The following is a 12944-nucleotide window of genomic DNA, read 5'->3' as shown; positions in this document are numbered from 1 at the left end:
TGTGTGTGTGTGTGTGTGTGTGTGTGTGTGTGTGTGTGTGTGTGTGTTTCAAGATATTTTCTTTACTGCTAGTGTGTGTGTGTGATGGGAGGGGATGCATGTCATAGCAAGAGTGTGAGGGTCAGAGGTTCTCCCCTTCCTCCCTTATGTGGGATTTGGGATTGAATTTGGGTCATCAGGGCTTATACAGCAAATTTACTGGCTCCTCCCACCTTGTTTTGAGATGGGGTCTTTTGTTGGCTAGATGGCCCTGAGCATCCAGGGATTCTCCTGATCTTGCTATGTAGAACAGGCTAGCCCCCAACTCACAGAGCTCTACTTGACTCTGCTTCCTGAGTGCTGGGATTAAAGGCATTCGCTACCTGAAGAAGAAGAAGCCGCTCCTTTCTTGCTGTAGGAATGCTAGGAATATGGCCAAGAGCTGCTCTATCTGGCTTTCTCTGGGTTCTGGAGATCCAAACTCAGGACTTCACACTTGTGTGCCTTAACATATGAGCCATCTCCCCAGCCCCTAGGACAAGGTCTTAAAGGTACCATAGAGCAGGGGGCCGTGAGACTCTCAGGGGCTTTCACCTGCTGTGCAAGAGGTGAACATGAAGCTTTTGGCATCTGGGGCGTGAGTCCCCTCCTAGAGTCCAGCTCGGTTTGCTTTGTGCCCAGAGTGTGGGTCTAGCTTTTAAAATTCACCTGGGTGAGTCCAGGTTGCAGCCAAGGCTGACAGCCACCTATGATGAGCTGTGGTCTCCTACCTCAGAGCCTCAGATTCCCCCACAGGCTTGACAGATTACGGGGGCTCTCCCAGAGTTTTGGATGTTTCACAGCTCTGAGATGCCAGTACTCACGGCATGGAATTGGAAGGACATGGAGCCTGGGCCACCTTACTCTGTTGTAACCAAACTTATGGAGATGCAGTTTTACATACTGCTTGATGCACTTGTTTACAGTACACTGGTCCATGGTTGCCACTGCAACACGGATGTTAGAGTGTGGTCAGGACCTCAGAAAGAAGCCTCACGGCCTTGGCAGTTGGTCCCCAGCCACCTACAGCTAGCTCCATGTTTCCTATTGAGTCTTTCTGGATGTACTTGTCTGCTTGGGTTTTTATAAAGACAGCAGTGTGTCTAACACGTCTCATAATAATGGACTGATGCATAGCAATGGAATGGTGTGTGTAATGCATCTCATAATAACGGAGTGATGTATTGTACTTATTTTTGTGTTGTAGATGTCTTCTTTTCTTTTTTCTTTCTGGATTGCTTGGAACTCACTAATATAGACCAGCTTGGCCTTGAACTCAGAGAGAGATCCACTGGCCTCTGCCTCCTGAGTCCTAAGATTAAAGGCATGAGTCCTGGCCCTGGCTCTTTCATTCATTTTGAGACAGGATTTCCCATATCCTGAGCTGGCTTCAAATTCCACATGTAGCTGAGAATGACCTTGATGTACGGATCCTCCTGTCTCTGCCTCCCGAATATTGGGGTTACAGGAGCGCACTGTTACACCTGCTTTATGCGGTGCTGGGGGGAAATCTAGGGTTTTGTGCAAGTGATGCAAGCACTCTACCAACAAAGCCAGTGCACAAGCCCTTCAGGCACTCTCAGTTATGACACTATGCCGTTGTATGGTGGGGGAAGGGGAGAGCAAACCCAGTCTGGTTTTGGTTCTGCTCTCACTCACACCACAACCATCCCCAGAGACCATTGTGAGCTCAGCTTTTGGAAACTTGGGTGTTCCCTCCATTAGAACGAAGGGCAGTCCTTCCTCCAGGGTCCGCTGCAAGTCTCCGTGTGGAACGGCCTGAGCTCATGGTGGGCTGAGCTGTTCCCTGAGCGGTCCCAGATGCTCGGCTCAGAAGCTCGGTGCTCAGGCCATGTGCAAGAGGGGTTCCAGCCACCTCTACACATTGAGAGAGTAGAGGGTTTCTGTGTAGTGTTTCTGAACTGTGAGAAGTCGCACTTTCTTGGCACTGTGAAAACACCTGTGATCAGAGTGGACAGTGGGATTGGCACTTTTCAGTGGCCACAGAGCCAGGTTCTGTGAAAGAGGCGAGAAGCCAGAACAGATCATCTGGGCCGACAGGTGGAAGAGGGGGATGTAGATGGGGAGGAAGTTGAGCTCAGGTGAAGGAGAGGCTTTTCTGCCCCCACCTGCACGGCTGAAACATGCTGCTCCCAGGGCCAGTGTTTGGAAGCCCTCAGCGGCTGTAGCACTGGACAGGGCCAGAGCCTAGTAAGTCTCAGCAGAGGGGAGGCCCCTGAGCATGCGTCCTAGGACCCGGTGACATCGAACATTCTCCGCCCTCACCGTCCAGTGTGTGTTTACAGATGAGGCCGTGCTGCGTGTCATGGTAGGGCAGGCCACACAAGGTCCTGTGTGAGTTAGCAGAGCGGGGAGGGGAGGCTTCACTCCAGTTTCACCCCTCCCCAACTTCCGTTGTGTTTGAGCTCAGGATCTCGAGATGTCTCTGGGGGAGGCTTTACTCCTGGGGAGTAAGGTGGCAGGGATAGGGGTGGGACCCATCCTAGAGACATTTCTCCCCCAACTCACCCCACGAACGGACTCTTAGAAACCACCTGGCTTAGTTTCAGGCTCTCGTAAGGTTTGGTTAAGCCCCTGCCCCCTGGTTTCAAACCAGAGGTCCTCAGCTGGTCTCTGCTGGGTGCTGGCAAGCTTCACACAGAGTGGGCTGTGTGCGGGGGGTGGAGGATGCTGCTCAGCTCTGGGTGGAAATGGGCCCAGACTCCATCTGGGCTGTACCTCCTCCATCAGCCTCACTGCCTGGGAATGTCCCAGTTGACATTCCATCCATTTCAAGTTTTCCCAGCAGAACACAACGGTCTTGAGACTACAGAGATCCCAACAGCATGTGGCAGCCTGGCTTCTGTTCCTCACCCTTGTCAACCAGTCTTTGACCTACATGTTAATCAGAAGCTGTTAAGAACACATGGCTGGCATTTGGCATTGGTGCTAATTATCGGCAATAAAAGTGACCCCAGGGTCGAAGAGAAGTAGGAGAATGGGAGGCCCCTGCTCTCTCATGGAAAGAGCATTCTGCCTGTGCGCCTCCATGTGTGACATGAGCAGGAACGTCAAGGAAATCCGTGCTTCTTAGAGCTTTTTAGAGCTGGCAGAATATAAATGGTCTGGGGGTGCAGAGGGGTTTCCAGGGCCCGCTGAGCCGTGGGGTGTGAATTTTAGTTTTCTCATTCTGATCTTTGTACATGTGCGCTCACCTTTCCTTATAGGTGGGATTGTGTCCGTGTGTCTGAGGCTGGGCGCACCTGGTCCATGTTCACTTCTTACCTGTCCTTTGTTGAGTCAGACCAAGGAGAAGGCTGTGCCAGCCTGGGTTCTAGCAAGGTGAAGAAAGGCACATGGACGCTTGTATTGGCTCCTGGGCAGTTCCTGGTGAGAGCTGAGGGCCCTTCGTACCATTGTGGCTGATGTTGTGTGGTATATGCCAAGTGGTAGCACACAAGGCCTTCTGGGACAGTCTTGTTTTTTTCTGCCTCCACCTGCCTCAGTTGCCTGGTTTCGTAGACAAAGCTTAGCAAAACCTCCTTATTTTCCAGGGCAACTATGAGGCTGTGTCTAGGTCTGGTTGCCGTGTGTGTTTGTGTGTGTGTTTTGTTTTGCTTTGAGACAGGGTCTCTTTGTATAGCCTTGGCTATCCTGAAACTCACTTTGTAGACCAGGCTGGCCTTGAACTCAGAGACCCACCTGCCTCTCTGCCTCCCAGGTGCTGGGATTACAGGTGTGCACACCACTGCTGGGCTGTTCTCAGGGGCTTTTAAGAACTGCCTCAAGGGCTGGCGAGATGGCTCCGTGAATCTGATCCCCTAGACTGTGGAAGGAGATAACAGACTCCCTCCAGCTGACTTCTGCACATGTGCGCATGCACACAAACAAACATTAAATAAAAATACAAAGCCAAAACCCTGCCTCCCACAAAAAGAGAAAAGGAAAGACAGTCTCTTGAGATGAGCCACTTCATGAGGTTGGCATGGACTTGAGGCGACGGGGACCAGTACGGGAAGTCCAGGGCCTACTGAAGTATCCCAACATGGCCACCAGCCCACAGATTGACCTGTCCATGAATCAGTTCTTTCCTCTTGGACTTAGAAAGGGAAAGTATTTATGGCAGAAAGCAAGGTCAGGCTCTAGAGAAAGTCCTGCTAAAAGCATTAATGCCAGTGGGGCCTTGGCTTTGGCTGGCGACAGTCCTTCTTACTGTTCGTATTTAAAACAGTCTACGGCTGTCTGTCTTCTGTCCAGGCTGAGTTTGAGAAAAATCTGAGGCAAAGTTGGCCGCAGACGCCCTTTGCTCTCCACAGATTGCTTTGCAGAAACCATGCTGCTTTGCCTTTCTGAGAACTTAGACCCTGTTCATTCCAGTCCTCAGAGAGGTAAGGAAGCCAGAGAAGGTTTTACTAGACCCATTCATCTGAGGAAGAAACTGAGGCCCATGGAAGATTTGTGCCTGGCTGGGAGCAGGATCAGATTTTATCTTCCACTTTCTTATATTTCTATTCCTTTAAGATGGCACTTAGGACCCAGGGGACAGTTTCATGGTAACAGTAAGAGGACGGGTTGTGGGAGAAGCCATTTGGAATAGGCTCCACAAGCAGGAGCTGCCAGGAGGCAGGAAGATCAGCTCAGTACCCCAAGGACTAAGCTCTTTTCCTAAGAGAAGCAGAAAGTGAGATGGCTCAGGCGCTGAGGCCCTGGGGGGTCTCTCTCAGCCTCTCTAAGGCTCAGGCCAACACTGTCCCGGTTGTCCCTGGAGACCTCATTCCAGTAGGTAATGGGTCTCCAGGGCCCAGATCCTGCAATTAGAGTAGACTTGCAGTGCCTTTAAGTTATCACATAAGATGTGACGGGAGAAGAGCTGTTTCCGTAGGCCTAGCTCAGAACAGAGTCAGTAAACTAGTGCAGCTGCTGAATAGAGTTTGTGTGTGAGTGTATGTCAGTGTCAATGTGTTCATAAGAGTGTTCTTGTTGTGTATGTAGGGCTCCTGTCAGCAGCTGAGTCCTCATTTCCCTTCCCACTGCTAGCTGGGCTGGAAGCCTTTTGGCCCTCCAAGGGACTTTGCTGCTGTGCCTGGCACGGTCTCTGTGTACCACTGGAGTTAGAGAGGTCCCAGGGGCAATTTCAACATCTCCTGGCCCTGGCATTATCTCACTGAGCCTCTGTGCTTTTGTTTCCGGGAAGCAGCTACCACTGGGCATGCCTGGTTCATCGCACAGGCCCACTCCTACAGCCCAGCTCCCAGGACCCTGCCAGACACAGCAGGCTCTGCAGTGTCTTATTTAGTGAGTGGGAGGTAGATGGCAGGTGGACTAAATCTTTGCGTAAAAAGGAAAATCTGCCTGTTTGCTCTGTCCTCTTAGCCTATTGGGATGGTCTTCCAGGACAAGGTATCCCTCTCCAATTATGGGAAGGGGTCTGGAAGTCACACAGGAACTGTCACTGGAATGCGGTGGCTGGGAGCAGTTGGTGAGGGGAGAGCAGCATCTGGAAGTGGGTTGAAGGGGAGCCTGTGGGATTTCCTGGTTGAGATGTAAGTCAGGGAAGGGAGAATCGAATGTGGAGCCAGAGTTTAGGCCCTGCAGTTAGAAGGAGGTGTTTGCCCCTGTGATGGAAACTTGTGGTATAGCAGTTTGAGGGGCTTTCAGGAGACTGTTAGGACACGGGTGATGAATTGGGGTATCGGAGATGTCTACTGGAGGTGCAGGCACCTGTATGAAGCGTGTGTGTGTCTGTGTGTGTGTGTGTATTCTCAGCATATGTATGTGTGTGGGAGAGAGAGTGAGTTAGCATGTATCTAGAATCTAGGCTCCCAAAGCTATGGAAACTGCTTCGGGAGGAGACTACTGGGTCCATGGTACTCACTCGCTAGTCGCTTGCTGCATCCCAAGCTCTAACGGAGACCTTTCGGGGTGGGAGTGAGGGACCAAGAGGCGGAGAACTGGTGACAATCCTGGACTTCAGAGTTGTTTGGGAAGGCAGGTCCCACCTGGGTGAAGCAATTAGAAACCTTAAGGTTTCAGACTTAGAGCAGAGGAGGCTGAGGGAGGGGAAATTGTGAGACCTGGAGCAGTGGGAAAGCGGGGCTTGGCCTAAGCCTGGGGGGACAAGCTGACTGGGCTCGGCCAGGTGGAGGGGAAGGGCCATTCGGGCAGAGGGTAGGTGAGAGCCCAGAGGCTTAGTCTCACGGTTACTCCTGGTGGCTTATCAAAGAGCTTTCAGACTTATTGACAGAGCTAGATTTACATCCATGCTAGACGGACCGGAAGTAGGAGAAGCCTGCAGCCCCCACATCCCTGGCAGCTCTCCTGAGCCCCGGTTATTTTAGGTTTCAGTCCCAAGGCCCAGGAAGCCTTTGTCCAGCTTCATGGCAGTTAATGACAGCCTGTCCTGCTGGACCATTTAAAAACAGCTTGACTATTTTTACGCACAGGAGGCGGCCGGGTTACCCCTCCCAGAACTGTGTCAGTATAGAGTGCTTTTAAGGAAACTTGGCTGTGACAGGCAGAGGGGCCATGGTCTCAAATCACAGCCCTGTGGCCAGAGGCAGGATGTGTCCATGGGTACCTCTGGGGGTGTCAGGCGGTCATCTTCACACAGCATCTGAATTTAGAGATAATTCTACCCTTGGTGGTAGGACTGGAAAGCCTCCCTCTGCCCTTCACCGGATGTGCCTCAGACCTCATCCTTGCTAGTGTCTTGGGACAGTGCTGGTGTGGTGTGGCCAGGTGAGAGCGGAGCTTTCTCCTGAACCTTGGGTGAAGCAGTTTAAAGTGGCTTTTCCAAGGAGCCTTGTCGGTGACTCCTGTCCTTCTGAAAACACCCTGGGATCCAGGAAGAGAGGAGAAGCAGGCTGAGGCATGGGAGCTATGTGACGCATGTGGTGGGGCACACTTACCACAAACAGGGACAAACAGGGCTTCACTGTGTCGGCCATATGCTTTACTTCTAAGTCAGTATATATAGAGACATGTCTTTATATACAAGTCAATCTATGTGCTTTACTTCTAAGTCAGTATGTATAGAGACATGTCTCTATATACAAGTCAATCTATGTGCTTTACTTCTAAGTCAATATATATTCTCTCTATACAAGTCAATATATTATGCTTTACTTTTAAGTCTATATATTTAAGTTTATATATATATAAGTCAATATATATGTGCTTTGCTTTTAAGTTAATATATATATATATTTTCCTTCTATCCACTACCTAGTTTCTAAGCAAAATTGTATTTATTTATTTATTTATTTATTTGAGCACACAATGTTAATCCTTGACAAAATCATACAGTGCTCCAACTCTCCTTCAGACAGCCTCTCTGGCCCTTTGTCTGTCGGACCCTCTTGTCTTGGCTTCTCCCAAGCTCTGAGCCTGTGTGTTAGCTTCTCTTCCTGTTTCTGTGATAGGATTCCCTGACAAAGGCACTTAAGAGAGAAAGAGCCTAACTGGCTCACAGTTCCAGGAGACAGTCTACCGCCATGGGGACTGCCAGAATTTAAAGCAACTGGTCGCACACCACCCACAGTCAAGGCCAGAGAGTGCTGGATTAGTCCATGGCAATGCTCAGCTGGCTCTTCTTTTCATTCATTCCAGGGCCCAGTCCATGATCTGGTGCCACCAACAATCAGAGTGGGTTTCCCAACCTCAGTTAATTCAAGTAAGAGATTCCCTCACCAGCACCTCACAGGCCAACCTAATCTAGACAGTTCCTCACTGAGGCTTCTTTTCCAGGAGATTCTTTGTCACATCAAGTCCTTAACAAACAAAACAAACCAGCCTGTCTTCCTGTTTCTAACCTGACTGCCCACACTGGCCCCTTTTCTGCCCTGGGGGACACGCTTCCCTCCTGATCCCTGGCTGCCTCCCTGGTGCCCACTGCCTCTTCTTCCGCCTTGAAGGTGCCTTTTCTCTTATTGCCCTTCCCCCTCCCTCTTGACATAGCCACCTCACTGCTTTGTAGTTACTGGAGTGTCCCAGAGGACAGGCAGGTGGGACTCTTCTTTGTGGCTTCAGAGCTGGTCAGTTGGGGCAGTGTGGTTCACAGGTGCCTTCTCACTGGTTTTCTGAAATGTGGAGGCCAGGAGGCTAATGCTAAACTGCAGTCAGCCTGTGAATCTTGCTGTCTCCCTGGGAGCCAAGGGCCCTGTCCCCAAGCCCTTTCTGGTACAGACTGCTGTCCCTTCTTTCCTCTGCTTCCCTCCTGAGGGTCCCCATTTACTAGTTGCCTCCCCTCACATGCCCCCAAAGCAGAACTGGTACTGTGCAGGCTCTTTCCAGCTGTGAATGTTAGGGCGCCAGGCCATGTCACGCCTGGGGCGGGGAAGGGGGAGACCCTGGAGTTTTCCCAGAGTATGTAGGCCAGCGCTGTGTGTGTTCATGGAAAGGCTTCCATCTGTGGCCCAGCTGTTGGGAGAACGGCCCTCTCTGGTCCCTTGGGGCTCACTCTGCCCTCCCACAGATAGTGCTGTCATTTGAAGAACCCCTTGCCCTCACCCCACCCCTAGGGCCACACTATTTTTCTAGATCAGAGAGCTGTTGCGGGCCTGGGTGGAGGTCCAAGGGAGGTGAGGACGGGATAGTACACGCCTGGGGGACCTTCTTCCTCTGGGACTCCTTCCCATGGCTGTGTGGGCAGCACATCCATAGTAGGTAGAGGAGGAGGCCGGGGTATGGAAGCAGGCCTCCCTACAGGAGAGACTGGCTGTGTGCCTCAGATCGCGTGAGTGCCTCTGGCATGTTTCTCTACCGAGAACCTTGAAAGCATTCCGTTTTAATGTCTCCTTTCTCTTGAACACGAATCTCCCACAGTATCTTCCTCCAACAGGCTACTTGCTCTACCAAACCGTCAATGACTTCCAATGCTGAGTCCCATGGTACCCATCTTTGGCCCTGAGTGATCCCAGTGCCCAGACCCCACCTCTCTGAGACCCTCATTGGCCAATCTGGAGTGAACCTAGGGGCTTGAATTTTTAAGGTTCCATGTGATTCTCAAGAGTAGTGAGGCTGTGAACCCCAATGTAGGATTAGTGTCCTACACAACACTGGTAGCATCCTTTTTTTTCTCTCAGGCTAGGAGGCTACAGCTCCCACATATATTTGCCACTGTCTTTGTTGCTGTCCCCACAGGGTAAACATGCTCGCTGTCAGGTCTGTAAAGTCCTCACTGCCACCTGGACTCCCATCTTCCCTAGGGAACTTCCCATCCATCAGCTTTGCCATCTCCTTTTCTCTAGCATGTGACCTGGTGCTATTTCCAGAGAAGATGCTTGGGGGTCGGGGAGCACACCAAAGTCAGAGGCTCCATACTCCACCCACCTAGGCTTACTTCCCTTCTTCTTTAGGTGGCCTTTTCCTGAACCTTGGAGAGGAGTGAGGGAGGCCCTTTAAGGGCTGAGCATCCATCCCTGCCACTGCAGATCCAGAACCATGGAGAAATAGGCAAGGAAGTCAGATAGGGGCAGGTGGGGTCAGACACTAAGGTGGGCTTTCTCCCCTTTCCAGTCAGAAAGTTGCTGATCCACTGTGGGCCCAGGCTGAGGAGAAGGTGGTAGCAGCTGCATCTTCAAGCCAGAGCTCTATGACACTGGTCCCCTGCCAGGCCATGATTAGAGCCTTATATGCCTCCATAGGGATGCTAGGGGATTAGGAGAGAGAAGTCAGCTCCAGGAGACCGGGGGTGGGGGGGCATGTTGACAGGAATTGGCAGTAGGATCCTGTCTAGAGAACCATGAGTGGGCATTTCACCCTCTGTATCTCAGACCCCCAGCTTTCCAGCAGACAACCTGGCTTTGGAACAGCCTTGTCTTCAGGGGAAAGTAGAGGCTTTTCCTCTCAGTAGGTAGTGGGTTTGAGACCCCCTCACAAGAGCTGGTGGGTCCTGTGGGTCTCTTCTGTGACCAGGCCAGGCTGCTGCCACTAAAATCGCTCTGCTGGGTGCTTAGGCTGTGTGTGTGTGTGTGTGTGTGTGTGTGTGTGTGTGTGTGTCTGTCCGAGTGTCTGATGACACCATCCTTGTCCTACAGGCAAAGGCCACCAAAGAGGTACAGGAAGCTCGGAGGCTGCAGCTGCGGAGCCTGCAGTTCCTGGAGCGGTACATCTACCTGATCCTCTTTAACGCCTACCTCCGCCTGGAGAAGGCTGGCTCCTGGCAGAGGCCCTTCAGCACCTGGATGCGGGAGGTGAGAAAGGATGCTGAGATGGGCAGGCCTGGGGGTGATGGGCTCACAAGGTGGCCGTATCTTTGCTCCTGGTCCCTGAGCATGCTCTGTAAGGACCTGGGTGACAGGCTTCCCCACGGTATGGGAGAGTCCTACTGTCCTCGGAGATTGTGTCTCACTAGGTAGACAGCTGGTAAATATGACAGCTGAATACATGCATGTGTGGAGGAGGGAGATGGGGGTGAGAAGGGCACCTGCCAGGAGCTTGCTCTGTGTGTCTCATGGCCAGCACTGCCTGGATGCCTGGACACTTTGATCCATTATTCTGTTTAACTCCCGTCTGTCCCCTATGAAGGCCAAAGGCAAGTTTGTGTCCTGATTCTGTCTCCTTCCACCATGGCCTTGGACAAGGTGGCTAGCCTTGTGACACTACAGCAGTGTCAGTGGTGTTGGCGTCATCCGGGAAGGTGGTGGCAACTCGGTGACATGTGTGTAGTGCCTCAGCGAGAGCCAGGTGTACTTTAGGTAAGAGGGATCTGTGCAGAGGTTCAGGGACTTCTTTATGGTTGTCATGGGAGCTGGTTGTTGGCTCCTCTTTCCCTAGGACCTCTGTGATCCCTCATTGCCTGGACTTTCAATCCTACCCGGCACCTGCTGGTTAAGAGAGAGGTCTCTTTCCTCCCAGGAAAGCAGCCTGTAATTACTCCTCAGCCAGGAAGCTGGCCCTGTCGACGGCACCATCCATCACCGTTCTAATATGGATTCACGTCCACAGTTAGCTACCAGGATGCGAGTGGGTGGAAAGCTAGAGCCAGGAACTCAGCTGGAGCGGGTGTAGGACAGTTGCAAGGGCTCAGGACTGGATGGAGGCACATTCAGAGCTATAGGGAACAGAATCATGTAGCCGCTGAGCTGGCTTAGGGTAGCCCTGGCTCCCAGACTCACCTAAATGCTTAAGAACTCAGCAAAGGGTGGTCTGAGGACAGTGGGCCTGACGGTGCCTCCTCGCCTGAAGCTTTGCCCCATCTCTGCCCTCTCCAGGTGGCAGCCAAAGCTGGCATCTACGAGATTCTCAATCAGCTGGGCTTCCCTGAGCTGGAGAACACGGAGGACCAGCCCCTGGCAAGGCTCCGCTACCGCTGGCAGGAACAGAGCCGAGACCCAGAGCCCTGTGATGCTGGGGACTTCCTGTAGGCCTTCCTCTTGCTCCTTGCCCAGGCAGGCTGGGGGCCTGAGGTTCTCATTGCTTCAGATGGATACTTGCCGGCTTCCTGGAGATCCTGAGGGCCTGAGGGCTTTTGGATAGAGGTTTTTGTAGGATTTGTAGATGGCACAGCTGTTCTCTGTAAACCCTTGGGGTGTGTAATGGACTCTGGCAAGGCCCAGCATGTGTACCTCACAAACCAGCTGGCGCACAGCCTTCAGGGAGCTCACTATCCAAACAGTCACTATCACTGTCCCCTTCTCACTATTGGTCACCAGACTGCCTAGGTGGGCAGCAGGCTGGGCATATTTTCACTCCCTTCCTCTGGCTGGCTTGCTCTTGCTTCTCACTCTTTCATCCTGAGCAGTTGCCTGAGGGCGGTGAGGAGGATGGTGAGCTGGGCAGGTCTGTGTTAAAGGCAGCTCTGTCGCCAGCCTGGAAGCCTGTGAACATGGCTCTACCACTCCCACCCTTCTTTCCCCATTTCCTTCCCTAGGCTGGCAGAGGTGAATGTTTCCCAGTTGGAAATATCAGGAAAAGGGCTTGTGGAGGCCACTGAGGCAGTGAAGAAGCGGGTTTGTTAGAAACCTATTGGCAGGACCTAGGGTCACTCACAGGAGAGACTTGTGAATAGCAGAGGGTGAGACAGGGTCTCGGCGGCTTGCTGGGCCTCAGATTCCAGGTCCACTCTTGCCAGGATCCTGAGCTGCTTTCCTGGGACGCCACTGAGCAGTTTCATTCACACAGCGGAAGATGGGCATAGAAGGCCTTGTTCGGTGAGTCTTAGCTGAGATTGCAGTTTGTGGCAACCAGTGCTTGAACACCCAGGAGCCTGGCTACCTGCTTCACTCTTTGAGGGACAGGGTTGAGTCTCTGGGCTCCTGTCCTTGAGTGGAAAGGACCTGTCAGCTGTTAGCTGTGATATTTGAAGAGGCTGAAGTTGTTTCCAGCCTGGAGAAGTGGTAACCCTCTTAGCTGAATTCTTTTGCAAGCTGCTGTATGTCTGTTCACAGCTTCTCAGGTTTGCTGGTGTCTGTTTTATGCATGTCAGTTTTTTTTTTTAAAAAGGTCTAGCCAAGGAGTCAGAGACCAGAGAGAATATCCTTTACACTATCATGGTTGACACTGACTTGGAGGTATGCTGGGACCAGTGGCAGATTGCTCTGCCTCAGTTTCCTTGTCTGTAAAATGGGAGAATAATACTTATTTTACTACCTACCTCACAGGGGTGTTGTGAGGAATCCTTTATGGTTTTTTTGTTTTGTTTTGTTTTGTTTTGTACAGAGCTTTTGAGCATTAAAAACAGTATAAACATGCAATTTGCTGCTTCGCTGATTGATCTTTAGTGTGAGGCAGACATTACAGAAGCCACTCAAATAAAGCAGTCCCCTGTTCCTTCAGGGTGAGGGTGGATGCAGGGTGGATGGAAAGTTCTCATTACCGGCACTCCTGATGTTCAGAGGCTGTGTGTCACAGGCCTCACCGCCGCCCTCTGTGCCATCAGTCACAGCTTACCGTCTCATATTGGATGTCTGAGGTGGTCATGCTGA

At 51.8% G+C, this 12944-nt stretch overlaps 1 protein-coding gene across 1 annotated transcript in view; it reads left to right on the top strand.

Moving 5' to 3' along the window:
* Pald1 (phosphatase domain containing paladin 1) overlaps nt 1–12707 on the top strand; it is a 32229-nt gene extending 19522 nt beyond the window's left edge. The window contains exons 18-19 of the mRNA XM_055619148.1: nt 10056–10211; nt 11232–12707. Of these exons, the coding sequence (XP_055475123.1) occupies nt 10056–10211; nt 11232–11384 (309 nt within the window). The 3' untranslated portion in view covers nt 11385–12707. The remainder of the gene's footprint in view (nt 1–10055; nt 10212–11231) is intronic.
* The last annotated feature ends 237 nt before the right edge of the window (nt 12708–12944 follow it).

Source organism: Psammomys obesus, unplaced genomic scaffold (assembly GCF_907164565.1).
Source record: "Psammomys obesus unplaced genomic scaffold, mPsaObe1.curated_primary_1811, whole genome shotgun sequence".
Lineage (NCBI taxonomy): Eukaryota > Metazoa > Chordata > Mammalia > Rodentia > Muridae > Psammomys > Psammomys obesus.
This window is presented reverse-complemented; position numbering and strand designations above follow the sequence as displayed.